This window comes from Heterodontus francisci, chromosome 23 (genome assembly GCF_036365525.1).
Source record: "Heterodontus francisci isolate sHetFra1 chromosome 23, sHetFra1.hap1, whole genome shotgun sequence".
Classification (NCBI taxonomy): domain Eukaryota; kingdom Metazoa; phylum Chordata; class Chondrichthyes; order Heterodontiformes; family Heterodontidae; genus Heterodontus; species Heterodontus francisci.
The window spans coordinates 34,154,083-34,170,685 of NC_090393.1; the positions used below are offsets into that span (position 1 = coordinate 34,154,083).

At 40.7% G+C, this 16,603-nt stretch overlaps 2 protein-coding genes across 3 annotated transcripts in view; one reads left to right on the top strand and one right to left on the bottom strand.

Annotated features, from left to right (window-relative positions):
* LOC137382723 (huntingtin-interacting protein 1-related protein-like) overlaps positions 1–1,729 on the top strand; it is a 128,117-nt gene extending 126,388 nt beyond the window's left edge. The window contains exons 31-32 of the mRNA XM_068055055.1: positions 188–382; positions 1,008–1,729. Coding sequence (XP_067911156.1) covers positions 188–382; positions 1,008–1,058 — 246 coding nt within the window. The 3' untranslated portion in view covers positions 1,059–1,729. The remainder of the gene's footprint in view (positions 1–187; positions 383–1,007) is intronic.
* An 11,616-nt stretch (positions 1,730–13,345) lies between these two features.
* vps37ba (VPS37B subunit of ESCRT-I a) overlaps positions 13,346–16,603 on the bottom strand; it is a 47,309-nt gene continuing 44,051 nt past the window's right edge. For both annotated transcript variants that reach the window (XM_068055062.1, XM_068055063.1), the window contains one exon: positions 13,346–16,019. In XM_068055062.1, coding sequence (XP_067911163.1) covers positions 15,528–16,019 — 492 coding nt within the window. In that variant the 3' untranslated portion in view covers positions 13,346–15,527. The remainder of the gene's footprint in view (positions 16,020–16,603) is intronic.

Below are 16,603 nucleotides of genomic sequence, written 5' to 3' on the forward strand. Positions count from 1 at the left end.
TAGTTTCAACATTTACCCCCTGGAGGCATCACTCTTACTCCTCTAAAAATAAAATCAGGTTGGCTAGATCTTTTCTAATTAAGTTATTGGGCCTTTTAAAGTATTTTCAAACACCTGGGGAAGATTACATCATAGTACATGAAGGGTCCAAGAACCCTACTAACTGCTTTCTTTGTCCTTCATTCAGGTGAAAGTGTTGGAGCTGGAAAATAAACTGCAGCAGGAGAGAATGAAGCTGGGAGATTTAAGGAAGAAACACTATGAGCTGGGAGGAATGTATGATGAAATATTGGAAGTTGAAAACCCACCTTCTAAACCTGAGATTTCAAAGAAGCCACCACTTTCCCAAAAACCAAACATCCCAGCAAAGAAAGATAGTCAGGTAAGTCTGACCCCTCTCATTTAATGGTTGTACCTTTTTCTGCTACACCTAATTCCAGAAATTCGGTGAACATTGGTACCTAAGGATCTGATTCTGAAGATTCTTAAGCTATTAATTCTGACTTCCTTCAGAATGTGGGTGACATTGATCAGAAAGACTTGCATTTATATTGAGCTTTTCATGACCTCAGGACATCCCAAAATGCTTTACAGCCGTAATGTAGGATGCACAGCAAACTGCCACAGAGAGCAATGTGCTGCAGTTATTGCCCAAGAAAGCTTCTTCGAAAGCACCTTCCAAACCCGGGAACTTGTACCACTTAGAAGGCCAAGGGCAGCATATATATGGGAACCCCACCACCTCCAAGTTCCCCTCTAAGCCACACGCCATTCCTTCACGATCATTGGGTCAAAATCTGGAATTCCCTAACAGCACTGTGGCTGCACCTACACCCCAAGGAATGCAGCTCACCACCTTCTCGAGGGCAATTGGGGATGGGCAACAAATGCTGGCTTAGGCAGCGACGCCCACATCCCATGAACAAATTTTTAAAAAGAGGTAGCAGTGGGCTGCTGTCTGGTTATAACACTGACAACTATGATAATTATTCGACATTATTTTGCAGTTAAATACACCCAACCTGGCTTATGTTTCTCATTTACGGAGCTCTCAATAAGGAAGTGTGCGAAGAGTGAAAATGTTGCCAGTGTTCTGGAACAGGGAACAAGGATCTCCTCGATGCTGCTCACTCAAGTCAAGCTCATCAGATGGCAGTGTTACATTCCACAACATTACTTGCTCATTTTATCAAATTTGTTTTATCTGATCACTCCCTATCAAATTAATTTATATGAAAAGTAAATGATAGGAGTTAACTTATCACAAAATAATCACATTGTTAAACACATTCATTTTCAAATTGGTCATGTGGGATAGAATGGGAAGAGATACAATAAGGTTACCATCCTTGAAGTAACCATTCATTGCAACCTTTTGTAAACAGAGGTCCATCAAGAATCAGACTGTTATTGATTACGTTGAAATGTCTTTTTCCCTAAATGTTATTAAATTGTTCTGTAAACATTTGCTGGAAAGCACCAGCAACACAATCTTTGAAGTAATTAAATATTAGTTTCAGAAGCTTTGTACATACTTTCCCCAGAAATTATACATTTTTAGATTGAAATCTATAGAGCAAAGTCTTTTTGTATGTATGTGGACATTTTAATGGGTGTAGTATATTTATTAGCAATAGTCAAAAGTTTCAAGACATACAAGAATTTGCCCTATGAACAGTTGTCTTCAGCTGTGTTGCTGAATTTCATGTATGAAACTATGAACTTTAAATGTGAAATTTGAAATAAATGGTTAACACTTAATGTATACTTATTTATTGTATATCTGACAGGATTTTCTAATCCTAAGTACGTACCTGGAAAACAGGGTCACTGTTGCCTCATACTGTTAATACAGATTTACAATCAGTGTGCCTCAAATAAAATATTTAACTCAAAACCACCTTGATGACATCAGGTCAGTTTTCATGACTATGCTACTAAAACCACTTTTAACTCTCTGCCGTTGACTGCATGACTGTTGGATATAAAGTTTTGGATGAACTGAAAGTCTTTTGCTCAATATTGACCAAATCTAAACAATCCCATCTTTTTTGGTTCTGGCCAGTACTTGTCATTGCTTCAAGTTCCATCACCCCAATGGTTTGCACCATTGGTAACCTACTCAACCCACATCTAACCATTTCAGCCCTCATTGAGCCAGTTGCTATGGTTACAATTCATGCTCACAGCAACAAGGCATCTTCCATCGGAACCACAGGTCCCATGAACTAAAACGTTACCCTATTCACTCCAGTTAACAGGTATATGTTTTACAGAAGAAACAATTACCCTTTTCTGAAGTTATAGACTAAAAATGTCTAGTGGCCTTTGATCTCCTGATAACTTTGGGGGAAAAACATGCTTACCAACTATAAATATCAAAATAAACCTTATTTATATCAAATTTATACAAGAGCAAAATAAATCTGAAGAGCAATCCTGTGCTTAACTTTTAGTGATACTTTGAATCAAAAGAACATGTTTTTGAGGCCTTAAACTGAGCCTTTTGCAGATTCTGTGGAAAGCCTGTCTTTGTCCTCACTCACTCTATCCATTGTAAAGTTTCAGTGTCAGGAGAAAATTTCTATTGCAATTTAACATATGACTGTAGGCAGGATTGCCTCTCTCTCCCTCACTCACAGACCTCAGCAAGATAGCACAGCTGGCCAATCCCCAAGCTGGCATTGTTCTACTTCTGGAACATTGTTCATTGCTCACTTGCATCCTTATCTTTCCCTCTGTTCTTGAAATTGTAACCTATACGCTTGTCATCTGCAAATTTGATTGAATATTCGTTCAACCTGAACACTTCCCAAATAATGAATTCAGAACTGAACAGCCTTTCCCTCTAATACAAACTCTTGATGCACCAATCATCCATACCCTTCCCAAGCATCACTGGCTTCCCACTTCTTCAAATGTAAAAAAAAATTCTTCATAATCAGATAATTCCACTTCCTTATCTGAGTGCTTAGCAGCTGTATGTCTCAGGCCACACCCTCTAGTATTCAGTTCACTGAGCATTGCTTCGGCACGGAGCTGGAGATGTGGAGCATGAGATTGTTATGGCGGCATGTTAAAACAACAGTTGTTAGATGTTCTGTAAGTGGACTGGCTTATGTTTCAGTTGCTAGGGAAGATCGCAGAAACTGCGACAGCCCAGATAGGAGAGCAACTGACGTGATAGTCAGAGTAGAAATGAAAGAATAGTCAGGATGAATGCATGGCTTGAGAGATGGTGCAGGAGGGAGGGGTTCAGATTTTTGGGACATTGGGACCGGTTCTGGGGGGAGGTGGGACTATTACAAATTGGACGGTCTACACCTGGGCCGGACTGGAACCAATGTCCTTGGGGGTGCTTTTGCTAACGCTGTTGGGGAGGGTTTAAACTAATGTGGCAGGGGGATGGGAACCAAATGAGGTCAGTAGAGAGTAAGGATGTAGTAACTAAAGCCTGTAAGGAACTAGATAATGAAGTCAGCGTGACTAAGGGAAAGAGTAGGCAGGGAGCAGATGATGAAAGCAAAGGGACTGGTGGTCTGAGGTGTATTTGTTTTAATGCAAGAAGTGTAGTAGGTAAGGCAGATGAACTTAGGGCTTGGATTAGTACCTGGGAGTATGATATTGCTATTACTGAGACTTGGTTAAGGGAAGGGCATGATCGGCAACTAAATATCCCAGGATACCGATGCGTCAGGCGGGATAGAGAGGTAAAAGGGGTGGAGGAGTTGCAGTACTGGTCAAAGAGGATATCACAGCTGTGCTGAAGGAAGGCACTATGGAGGACTCGAGCTGTGAGGCAATATGGGCAGAACTCAGAAATAGGAAGGGTGCGGTAACAATGTTGGGGCTGTACTACAGGCCTCCCAACAGCGAGCGTGAGATAGAGGTACAAATATGTAAACAGATTATGGAAAGCTGTAGGAGCAACAGGGTGGTGGTGATAGGAGATTTTAATTTTCCCAACATTGACTGGGATTCACTTTATGTTAGCAGATGGAGCAGAATTTGTAAGGAACATCCAGGAGGGTTTTCTAGAGCAGTATGTAAATAGTCCAACTCGGGAAGGGGCCATACTGGACCTGGTGTTGGGAAATGAGCCGGGCCAGGTGGTTGACGTTTCAGTAGGGGACTACTTTGGGAATAGTGATCACAATTCTGTAAGTTTTAGAATACTCATGGACAAAGACGAGAGTGGTCCTAAAGGAAGAGTGCTAAAGTGGGGGAAGGCCAACTATACCAAAATTCGGCAGGAGCTGGGGAATGTAGATTGGGAGCAGCTGTTTGAAGGTAAATCCACATTTGATATGTGGGAGGCTTTTAAAGAGAGGTTGATTAGCGTGAAGAGACATGTTCCTGTGAAAATGAGGGATAGAAATGGCAAGATTAGGGAACCATGGATGACAGGTGAAATTGTGAGACTAGCTAAGAGGAAAAAGGAAGCATACATAAGGTCTAGGCGGCTGAAGAAAGACGAAGCTTTGAAAGAATATCGGGATTGTAGGCACAATCTGAAACGAGGAATTAAGAGGGCTAAAAGGGATCATGAAATATCTTTAGCAAACAGGGTTAAGGAAAATCCCAAAGCCTTTTATTCATATATAAGGAGCAAGAGGGTAACTAGAGAAAGGATTGGCCCACTCAAGGACAAAGGAGGAAAGTAATGCGTGGAGTCAGAGATAATGGGTGAGATTCTAAATGAGTACTTTGCATCGGTATTCACCGAGGAGAGGGACATGACGGATGTGGAGGTTAGGGACAGATGTTTGATTACTCTAGGTCAAGTCGGCATAAGGAGGGAGGAAGTGTTGGGTATTCTAAAAGGCATTAAGGTGGACAAGTCCCCAGGTCCGGATGGAATCTATCCCAGGTTACTGTGGGAAGCGAGAGAGGAATTAGTTGGGGCCTTAACAGATATCTTTGCAACATCCTTAAACACGGGTGAGGTCCCGGAGGACTGGAGAATTGCTAATGTTGTCCCCTTGTTTAAGAAGGGTAGCAGGGATAATCCAGGTAATTATAGACCGGTGAGCCTGACGTCAGTGGTAGGGAAGCTGCTGGAGAAGATACTGAGGGATAGGATCTATTCCCATCTGGAAGAAAATGGGCTTATCAGTGATAGACAACATGGTTTTGTGCAGGGAAGGTCATGTCTTACCAACTTAATAGAATTCTTTGAGGAAGTGACAAAGTTGATTGATGAGGGAAGGGCTGTAGATGTCATATACATGGACTTCAGTAAGGCGTTTGATAAGGTTCCCCATGGTAGGCTGATGGAGAAAGTGAAGGCGCATGGGGTCCAAGGTGTACTAGCTAGATGGATAAAGAACTGGCTGGGTAACAGGAGACAGAGAGTAGCAGTGGAAGGGAGTTTCTCAAAATGGAGACGTGTGACCAGTGGTGTTCCACAGGGATCCGTGCTGGGACCACTGTTGTTTGTGATATACATAAACGATTTGGAGGAAAGTATAGGTGGTCTGATTAGCAAGTTTGCAGACGACACTAAGATTGGTGGAGTAGCAGGGGACTGTCAGAGAATACAGCAGAATATAGATAGACTGGAGAGTTGGGCAGAGAAATGGCAGATGGAGTTCAATCAGGGCAAATGCGAGGTGATGCATTTTGGAAGATCCAATTCAAGTGAACTATACAGTAAATGGAAAAGTCCTGGGGAAAATTGATGTACAGAGAGATTTGGGTGTTCAGGTCCATTGTTCCCTGAAGGTGGCAACGCAGGTCAATAGAGTGGTCAAGAAGGCATACGGCATGCTTTCCTTCATCGGACGGGGTACTGAGTACAAGAGTTGGCAGGTCATGTTACAGTTGTATAGGACTTTGGTTCGGCCACATTTGGAATACTGCGTGCAGTTCTGGTCGCCACATTACCAAAAGGATGTGGATGCTTTGGAGAGGGTGCAGAGGAGATTCACCAGGATGTTGCCTGGTATGGAGGGCGCTAGCTATGAAGAGAGGTTGAGTAGATTAGGATTATTTTCATTAGAAAGACAGAGGTTGAGGGGGGACCTGATTGAGGTGTACAAAATCATGAGAGGTATAGACAGAGTGGATAGCAAGAAGCTTTTTCCCCAGAGTGGGGGATTCAATTACAAGGGGACACGAGTTCAAAGTGAAAGGGGAAAAGTTTAGGGGGGATATGCATGGAAATTTCTTTACGCAGAGGGTGGTGGGTGCATGGAACGCATTGCCAGCGGAGGTGGTAGACGCGGGCACGATAGCGTCTTTTAAGATGTATCTAGACAGATACATGAATGGGCAGGAAGTAAAGAGCTGCAGACCCTTAGAAAATAGGCGACAGGTTTAGATAGAGGATTTGGATCGGCGTAGGCTTGGAGGGCCGAAGGGCCTGTTCCTGTGCTGTAATTTTCTTTGTTCTTTGAGATAGGGGGTGGGTAGTGTTTATACAAAAAAGGGTTGCTATTGTTGGTTTGGAGGATCCCTCCTCAGAAGGCAGCCATATGAAAATTGACTTTATTAACTCAGTCTTCCTACTGTGACTTCTGTCAGAAACTTTGGGGGTGAATTTCCAGAGGGGGTTCTTGCAAGTCATAGGGAAAGAGGAGGTAGCTGAGACACTGGCCGGGCTAAAATTTGATGGTATTAGAAACGCTGCCCATACTTAAAGTTGATAAGTCACCAGGACCAGATGAGATGGATCCAAGGATACCGAGGGAAGGCAAGGGTGGATATTGTGGAGGCATATGGGCATTACACAGCAAATATTCTGAATGGTTACTTCTCCAAGGAGTGACATGTGCAACTGCTGGCTACAGCAATAACCTAAGCAAAATCAATTACGTCAATATAAATGCCCTAGAAAGCTAAAAAGACTCAGTCTCTAGGCACAGATGGTATTTATATAAGAGGGCCTACAAAAACAAGGGAGATCGGTTGATTTAGAGTGCGAAGGCACTCCCAATAATTGAGTGTCACTGCACACAGTAAGTCAGAAACAGGCTCACGTAGTGCCCAGGTCAAAAATACAGCCATACAATTAAATGCATGGACCACAGGGAACAATTACCACTTATTTGCTAAAATATATATCCTACATCCAGATCCTAATCAATGATAACCAGTCTTAGAAAATTGAGGAATTAAAAAAATTTGGATAGTTGCCAACTCTGGTCCATTCTGTAGCTTGTTCTGTCTAGGCTGTTTTACCCCACTTTGAAAAGTTTATATATTATGGCAATATGTTTTTAAAAGACATTTTAAAAAGTCAAGCTGCCAGCAAAGTCATCGTTTCAGCTTATGATTACCTAATTTGTAACACTGATTCCTACAATGCAATGCTTGTGAGGAGAGAGATGAAATGTCTGCTAAGTCCCCAGGAAGAATGAAGATCTAGGAGGTTCAAAGGAACTACCTGCTCTCTCAGCAAGCTGAGAAATACTGCTAACTGCTACGTTTGAATGAGTGACTGTCATGTATCAAGCCCTGCCCCATCTGTGGTTTTAAGCTGGTGTTTTTCTCTGCAACAAAGGAGAAGCAACTGGAGTCTGACATGAGCACATGAGCAGACTAAGTGGGAGTTCCTTCCCCCCCCCACCCCTCCTCTCTCTCTCTCCATTCCAGCTTGAAAGCTTTCAAATCCTGCTTGTTGACTGACCGCCTTTGCATACTCTGGCAACAATCAAAAACCCTGGTGGAGGAAATCATCTGCATCATTAGCTCTAAGAAATTCACCGAACCAGTCATCTACCTCTACAAAGTAAAAGGCTCAGGCCCACTGAATTCAGCTAGCAGCCAGATGAATCACCAAACTCCACAGACTGTACGCTTTTTTTTTATGGAGTCTAAATCAACCAATCTACCTTTCCCCACTCTGCAACCTGTGTGTGTGTGTCTGCGCAAATTGGGTGTTCATTAGTCTTATTAGTTCGGTTTAGATACAATAAAGTTAACCTGTTTGTGTTAACTCAAGAAAACCTGTCCAATTGATTGATTCTGGTTATGACAAGAACCAAAAACCTATTGAATTGGCCAGTACATCCACTTTAAGAACTAAACCTGTTGTGGTCCAACAAGGAGAGGGAAGCCTTTCAACCCCTTCCCACTTGACAGTAACAATATTGTTTTAATCCTCCACCCTTGATCATGTTTACTTAGTGTTGGGGTCTGGAATGGGTGGTGTTGTCCTCCAGTATCCGACAAGTCAAAAGGCAGCCTGCATCAAAATCATGAAATCCTGTTTCCTACTGATGAGTTAGTACTGGGAGGAATTTTGCCTCACCTTCTTCCCTTTACATGCCCACACAATAAGCATTGAGAGGTTACATAACAGCAAAGTCAAACTTGATCCTGTCCTCAGGTGCACCGAGTAGGAGTCAGAAGCAGGAAACCTGGTCATTTTCTCCTCCCTTATCCTGAGCTGATGTGACCAACTGTATCAACCCTAAAAAGCACTTCAGCTGAGATCAGGTAACATAGCACGGCCCAAGGATCAAACATACGCCCTTCCTGTTCTGTACAGCTTAAGCTATTTACTACATTAACAGCAGATCCATTGGAAATATCCCTAAAACCAGCTCCATTGAGAACTCTAAACACAGGACACTGGGACAATTAAAACTATCATTGCCCCAAATAATTGTTTTGAAAAAAATCCAGTCCTTGCATAGACACTGAGGTGTCATGGAAATTGATGTGGGGGGTGGGGGGGGGTGGAAAAGAGAAGGACATTTTCCCCCTCACCCCAACCTGGAATTATAAAACTATTCCTCGCTCACAAGCAGTAGTCCCAATTTATTTCATGTTCAATCCCAGACGAAACAAGATATATATTTTTCCAAGAATGAATTGCTTCATCTTCTGTAAGCCAGTACTATTCTGACCTACAGTATGGCTCCACAGTATGCATTTACCCATTGTGCCACCAGGGGAGCTATTTTGCTCATTTCTATTATACAAGACCTATAATGTACAGGACAGCATGCTACAAAGTTTTAAATCATCACATTTATGTAATCAGTCTCAGTGTAATTAGATTCATTCTACCCAGTGGGTAGTTCTTACAGCTGGTGTGGTGTTATTCCATGATCAAATCTGATCAGTGCTGAGTGAGTCAGTCTCTGCCAAGCAGTGCAGGTGTTATAGTTGTCCTGAGTGCCCCTTGGCCCAGTCGAGACTGATCAAATTCTCATCCAACATTCACATTGCTTTCCAGTAATCCCTGCTGGAAACCATCAGGAATAGGATTTCTGGTGTTTTTCTTTTGCTGATGGACACTCAGCCCAATTGTAATACCCAAACTTGAACCCTAGCTGAGATCAGATAACACAGCACAGATCAAACATGGGGGCCTAACAACTCCATGGGAACTTTCTGCTTTTATACGTCTCATTACCCACTGAGCCACTGGGTCACTATCACCCAGAATTCCAATTTTGTCCCCATGTTGATCCTGGAAGTGCTGCCTCATGTTTAAGAATAGAACCAGGAGAGGGAACTGTACCTAACAGTCACAACCCACTTATGTCATTTTCAATACCTTTCCAGCTTGCCTTGGTTCCCCAGATGATTCATCTATATACCGCTTCAGTGAGATGATTCTCAAACATGGAGTTAGCACCCAAATACATACAATGGTTACTTCAAACTCTGGGACATCACCCACCTAAACTCCTAGTTTTATAATTCAATCACAGGATATGGGCATCACAGGCAAGGCCAGTATTTATTGCTCATTGCTCTTGAAAAGGTGGTTAGCCATCTTCTTGAATACAAAAGGAGCTGCTTGCTAGGCCATTTCAGGCAGTTAAGAATCAACCACATTGCTGTGGGTCTGGAATCACATAGGTCAGACCAAGTAAAGATGGTAATTTCCTTCCCTAAAGGAAATTTTGAAAACCCATCTGGTTCATTAAATGACAATCCAGTAGTCTCATGGTCACCATAACTGATCCACACTGCCTCATATCTAGGCCCTCATTGGCTTGAAATTGAAGTTCTCTAGTGCTCCGCTGCTCAACTTACCTAGTTCTGCCCTACACAAATTCAAGCTCGTCATGCTCTATCCTTTCCTGCACGCCTACTTAACTTCTGTGATTTAGTGCATCTTCAAATCCATCTATTATCCCTATCACAGCAATCTCTTCAGCACTACATCTCAGCCACATATCCTTACTCTAACATACCCCCATCCTCCACTTTTGCTGACTGACTCAACATCAAATCACTCATATTCTGGAATTTGGTTTCTAAACATCTCTGCCTCATTACCCCACCTTTAAAAATCACAATTATCTTTTGATCACTTATTCAGTCATCTCCCCTACTGCCTGAACAGTGTCCACCAATTTGCAAAGTACCTTGGGTTACTTTATGTGGAAGGTAGTAGAGAAATACAAGTTGTTGAAATCATAAACAGGCAATGTATGGAGCCTGAAGAGGGAGAACAAATGATTTACGCAAATGTACACGCACATGAAATGTCAGGCAATACAAAGTAACAATTTATCTACATTTTCTGAGTTAACAAACTTCACAATACACTAGACATCAGTTGTCACAAATTACAGCAAGAATCAGTGCTTTAATTGCAATGAGTTATGTGAATCCTTTATAGCATCCCAATGTGAATCAAAGTCTTTATAAATAATCCAATTTGACTGATCACCTGTGTGCCAACTACAACAGTTAAAAGGCAGAATTTCAACATCCCATTCATATCCATGATCAAAAATGGAAAATGATCCAAGTGTTTTAGACCCTAGTCCAAGTCAACAATACTCCTTTATACTGAGGCGGCACATCTGAGGGCTTTTGAAAATAACTTCCACTGATTCTGTACAAATTGTATGTAGATTAATTTTGAAAATTGGTATTTGAAATTTGCTTGCAAGAAATTTCAAACAGCTGACATAGATAATCTTTAGCACAAAAATGGGGGGAAAATTTGAATTACCAAAAGATTTTCAGTATTACTATTGTACAGCGTACGCCCCTGCTGTTTTGATTCTGCAGGATTATATAATGAGTGAGCAGCAGCTGAAGGTGTCAAATAATACAGAACAGCGATTTCAGTATTAGATCCTTAGCATGATTACGGTTAAATAAAATTTAAAGATCTTAACAGGCAATTTTTTAGACGGAATTTGAACTCAACTATGACATTTAACAATTCTTATTTTTCATACTTCATACCTTCATCTTGTCAGCAGAGATGGACTCTTCAAACCGCTACAGAAAATAGGCTGCCCCCCTGGGCTCTTGGGTGTCATCTCTTCTTTCCACGAGAACATGCATTGTTCTGTCAGTTAAAAAGTTATGGGCCAGACATAGAGACTATACCTTCCATCAACATCAATGCCATCCCTTTGGAAGTCATTGACTGCTTCAAATACCTCGGATCAACAATCACCAGTGATCTGTCTCGATGCCAAAATCAGTACCAGGATTGCCAAGGCTGCAGCTATCACGTCAAAGTTGAGAAGATGAGTGTGGACTGTTACGACTGAGGTGGGAAGGAGCACATTGTCTTTTCTATTTCTACTTCTCCATAGGTCACAACATATATTTAAATGTTTATCCAGTTACCGGTACAGCCAATCATGCACTCTTTTTATATCCCAGAATACACCAACCAGGTTTCTTTAATAAACAAAATTATCAGTCTATTATAAAACTAGACTTAAAAAGTACTGAAGCAAAGCATTAACAGATTGAAATATGAAAGTTCTTGTTTTAAAATCCCACAATTACACTCACACAGGTAAAAAAAAGTATAGAAGTTCTCTCCGCAGATGCCTGTTACAAATAAAAGACAAAAAAACTACTTTGGCCAAATACTTGCTAATCCTTGATTTAAAAAAAATGTAAGTCAGTTGTCTTTTTTTGGTCTGACATCCGGGTATACAGAGACGGGTCACTGGGATCGTTTCAGAAGCAGTCCATTCTAGAGATGTCAGGAATTATTCTAGTAGGCTTTCCTGGAGAAATGTGGCATCAGGGTTTTCTGCCAGCACACACTTAAATCTCAGGACTTTTTTCCTCAGCTTCTCAGGAGCTATGCAGCATCAGGGATTTTAGCTCTCCCACACTGGATCTTTGCAAGATTTCTTCAGAGGTAGAAGTGGTGGTGAGCTGGGTGGTTTCTTCTTTCCTTGGCAGGTAATCACTAACTGTGTTCAAACCCCAACTGCACTGAAAACAATATCCAAACCCCAGAGAGTTGACCTCCTGACCTCCATAAACCTTGACATGTGTCTTCTCTGTAACCATTTTTCCCCAGGTCACCAAGGATTCTGTTGTTTACTGAGTCCAAAGCACATGACTTCCAGCACAGATGTTTTACAAATATTTCTAGTGTCCTTCCAGTGAACTTAGTAAAAAAAAAACATCCATGGAATCTTTTTAGTTTTAACACAAGTCCTCAAAAATTTTATTTATTTTTTTTTAAATGGAAGCACTTTTGTAACAAGACCAACAGCAAACTAACCCAAAATACAAAGCTCCATGTGTACCAGGCTTGTGTTCTCAGAACTCTCCTTTATAGCAGGAAAGCATGGAGAACTTAAGCAAACTAAGGAAAACGGTTGAACAGCTTCCACCTCCACCACCTCAGATGGATATTGGGCATCTCCTGGAAGGTAAGAGTGCTGAATATGGAAGTACACCAGCATGCATTGACCCCCAGCATATTTTCCCTGAGTCAGTGGCGACTTCGTTGGCTGGGTCACGTGTGCCGAATGGGCAACAAAGATGTGCTCTATGGCGAGCTTGCTATTGGCAACAGACCAATAGGTCGCCAACATCTGTGATTAGAGGATATCTGCAAGCGAGACCTCAAGCTGACTGGGATTAGAGTCCATGCATGGGATGTCCTTGCTGCTGACTGGAGTTCCTGAAAATGGCAGTCAGGAAGGGCGTGGAAAAAGCAGAGGAGAAAAGGAATGACCAGATGGCAGATGAGAGCGCCCGGAAGGAAAAAAACATCAGTCGATCTTGGGACAACGATATTCATCTGTGGCAGCTGTGGAAGGGATTGCCACTCAAGTCAGCCTCTACAGCCACAACAGATGATGTTCAACTCAAAAATGAGATATTGACACCTACTACTTTATATCATTCGCACAAATGTTAAAACCAGGATTTTCAAAAATGTTTTTTTTTTAAAATCTCAATAACATCTATTTCCAATGACAATGCAAATAACAATGGCATATTGTTAATTTCTACGTTAGTAGATCTACTCACTGGCCAGTAAAATTACTCTTTAAATTTAGTGCTAAAAGAGACATCAAACTCAATGCAGGACTCACATTGTAATTAGAGACACCCTCTTTTATTGAGAATTCAGAAGAATTGAAACTAGAGACATAGGAAATGGAGATAGTACATTGGATTTTATTAATAGAATGATTAAAATATTCTGAGGTAACTTTTTGTAGCTCACCACTACAACAATTAGTAACAGCAGTTATGAACTATAAATTTCACGAAAGTGTTGTCAAATTTTAGCTTAAAAAACATTTGAAATCGAAGTATGAGTTTTTCCTATGGTAGGCACATAGTTACCAGCTAATATAAAAATATTTCAGTTATTGATGAATGAAGAATTGTAGCAAACATTGTTAATCTTAGGGCTCTATTGAGACAACTTAAGCAATTTGACCAAGTTGTCCTACAAATCATACTCAATCGCAAGATTTAAAATGTTGCTACATTATTTGACTGAGTTGTAAATGACAAAATATGCCAAAGAACTTTTGCAACTCAATATGCAATTTTAGGATAAGGAAACAGTTAAGAGATTGGACTGTCAGTCATTAGCAATAACACATTCTAGCACACAAGGAGTCATCTTGCCACCAACTAATTTTCTCAATTTCAATATTAACATTCGGAGATTAGTCATTTAACATTTCAATTTCGATATACTGTACACTGCTACCAGTTTAAATAGTCAAATATTCTGATTACTGCCCTTCCCCCAAAATCATACATTTTATATGAAAAGTTATGTGCTGCCCACGAGCATCACAAGCTTACAAAGCAAAACATTTTCCATTGTCCATTATAACCAATATCGCTAAGGCACATAAAATATATATGTTCTAGACTCCATATTCAGCCACAAAATGATACCTTGAGCCATGAGTCTGCAGATAAATGAAGTAGCCCATCTGTTTTTAGCCCTGCAAGGAACTGCTTAACATGCATCAGATACAACGGATAAAATGTGCAACACCGATTACTCAATAAAAATTTTTTGAATCTATTACAATTTTTCCAATACATCTGGTGGAACAAGGTTATCTAACATTCTTCCTGTAGCTTTAACTCTACCCATGTTCACAATTTTAAAGCCGTTTCATCACAATGTAACACAGTTAACGAAACAGAATCCAGTTCCTGTATTTCACGAGACAAAAGCCCAAGAGGTGTAATTGTAGAATATAATGTTTTAAAGAGGTAGAAAATAGTCTTCTGTGGTAGTGCATTGACAGACTGGTATACGGCCTGCCTGATATTCAGACCCACTGACTTTAAAGGCAGGGCGTGCAACAGGCAGTTAACGTGAAACCTCCAATTTTACTCTAATGCCCAAGACAAGTTTCTACCCTAAGCTTTTTAATTAAAGCTGAGTCAAATGTGGCAAAAGAGAAGATAACAGTTTATTTTGTAGTCATAAGATCTGTAAAGTTTTAAAAGTGGTTTGTACATGTCAGCAAGACATTCTAATATTTCAGGTATCCTGTTTGACTGATTACAGCTAGTTTAAGAAACCTTAACATGACGTTTAATTGAAAGATAACTACGATTCAATAACTCTACTCCATTAATGCTGAAATACAATCAAGTCTCCCCTTCAAAACAGGGTAAAATTCAGCAGAAAGTTTGAAAAAAGTATATCCAATCATACAATCACAGGCATAAACTTCATAGTCTTCATTATCCAATCATATCACCTCCCCACCCCACCCCACCCCTCTTCTACAGGGACAAATACAGTTAGGGTTATGAGACCTGCAAGGATTCTACAGTCTATGCCTATGGCCAAGCAGTGTATAAAGCAGAAAAATGTAATTTTTCAGAAACAAATAAACTTAGTTCTAAATGTGAATCAGCAAATAAATTTCCCTAAATTGTGCGCTACTGGACTGTTCCTAAATTTTAATGAACTTCATGTATCAGCATTGGTGGGTTTTTTTGCAGTTTTTTTGCATCAGTTGATTCTAATGAATTTCCACTAATGTCCATCCAAAAAATGCAATGGATTCAAGAGTTATAAAATTGAAAGATTAGGGTAAAAGGCCCCATTACATCTTCAAACATTTTCTCCAAAAATGTTCACACAAAATAGAACTTTGCAGCTGTACAGAATTTTCTGAAATTCTTATGAAAATATGCCATGCAGGAGGAAACTTCTAACTTGCAGTCAAACAGATGCATTAATTTCCCCTCAAAGAAATACAGATCACGTACACTTTATCAGACACTGAACATTTCAGCAGAATTTAAAGCACCTATGCAAATAATGCAATGGACCCCATTTCATAAGATTACTGCAGAATAAAGCCTGGTTGCGGAGGACGTTGTCCAGTTTTCTGAGCGACTGGTGGAGGACAAGGTGGCCTGTACTGTAGTGGATAACCCAACTGAGATGTGGAAATTGGAGCATTGTTCCCCGATCTTGGTGGGATAGGAGGGTAAGCAGATGGATAAGGAGGTACTGATTCTGCTCCCAGGGCCGCACTTGTAAATGGAGTGGGGAAGGCTCCTGTTTGAGTGGGTGGGGGTGGTGGAACCCTCCGAGGCACAACAGCGGGAGTGTTGGATTCTGTAGAGTTGGAATTCTGATTTGTCTGTATTGGCTCAGGTTGCTTCTGTAGCTGTGGTAACCGTGCCCGAGTTGGCCTCGGTCCTTTTAAGACAATCTCTTGCAACTTCTCAATTTTCACCCGCCGCTGATGAGCAAGTTTCCGTTTATTCTGATACTGGTCAATGAAAACATCCAAGGGTACTTCACCATCCAGAAACTCCTGAGCCATGATCTGAAAATTCGAGATATGAAAGCCAATAATAGTTTGATCAATTCCTACTTTTTACAACCAAGAAGAAAAATAAATTATATTTATTAGTGATTCTCACATTTTATTACATTACATAATTATATTTATATATCTCATATGGAAAGGCACAACTAAATGTTTTAGAATTTAAAACAGATTCTTTCAAAGATTTTACCACTAAGTTTAAACCACATCAGAGCCACCAAATCAGAGCCACCAAATCACTGAAAATTTGTACCGCCATAAACATTAAAGTCATAAAAAAACAGAATAATTGATGGCTTGTGTAGCCATCTAATTTCTCACCCAATGCCATGAAACTACTAGTAAGGTGACTTGTGTCACCGATACATGCACTGTGGATCTGGTTGCTGTCTCCTTTAGAAAGGCTTAACTGAGAATGGATACTAGAACAAAATGCAGATATAAAGCTGTATGGGAGAGGGAGCCCTAGGTACGTGATTTAAAATCACAACATGCATGCGTGCTTTTTCAAAAAAAAATACAAGGTAGCAAATATTCCACTTGTATGTGATCACTGTTGACTGCACAAAAAATCCGTACTT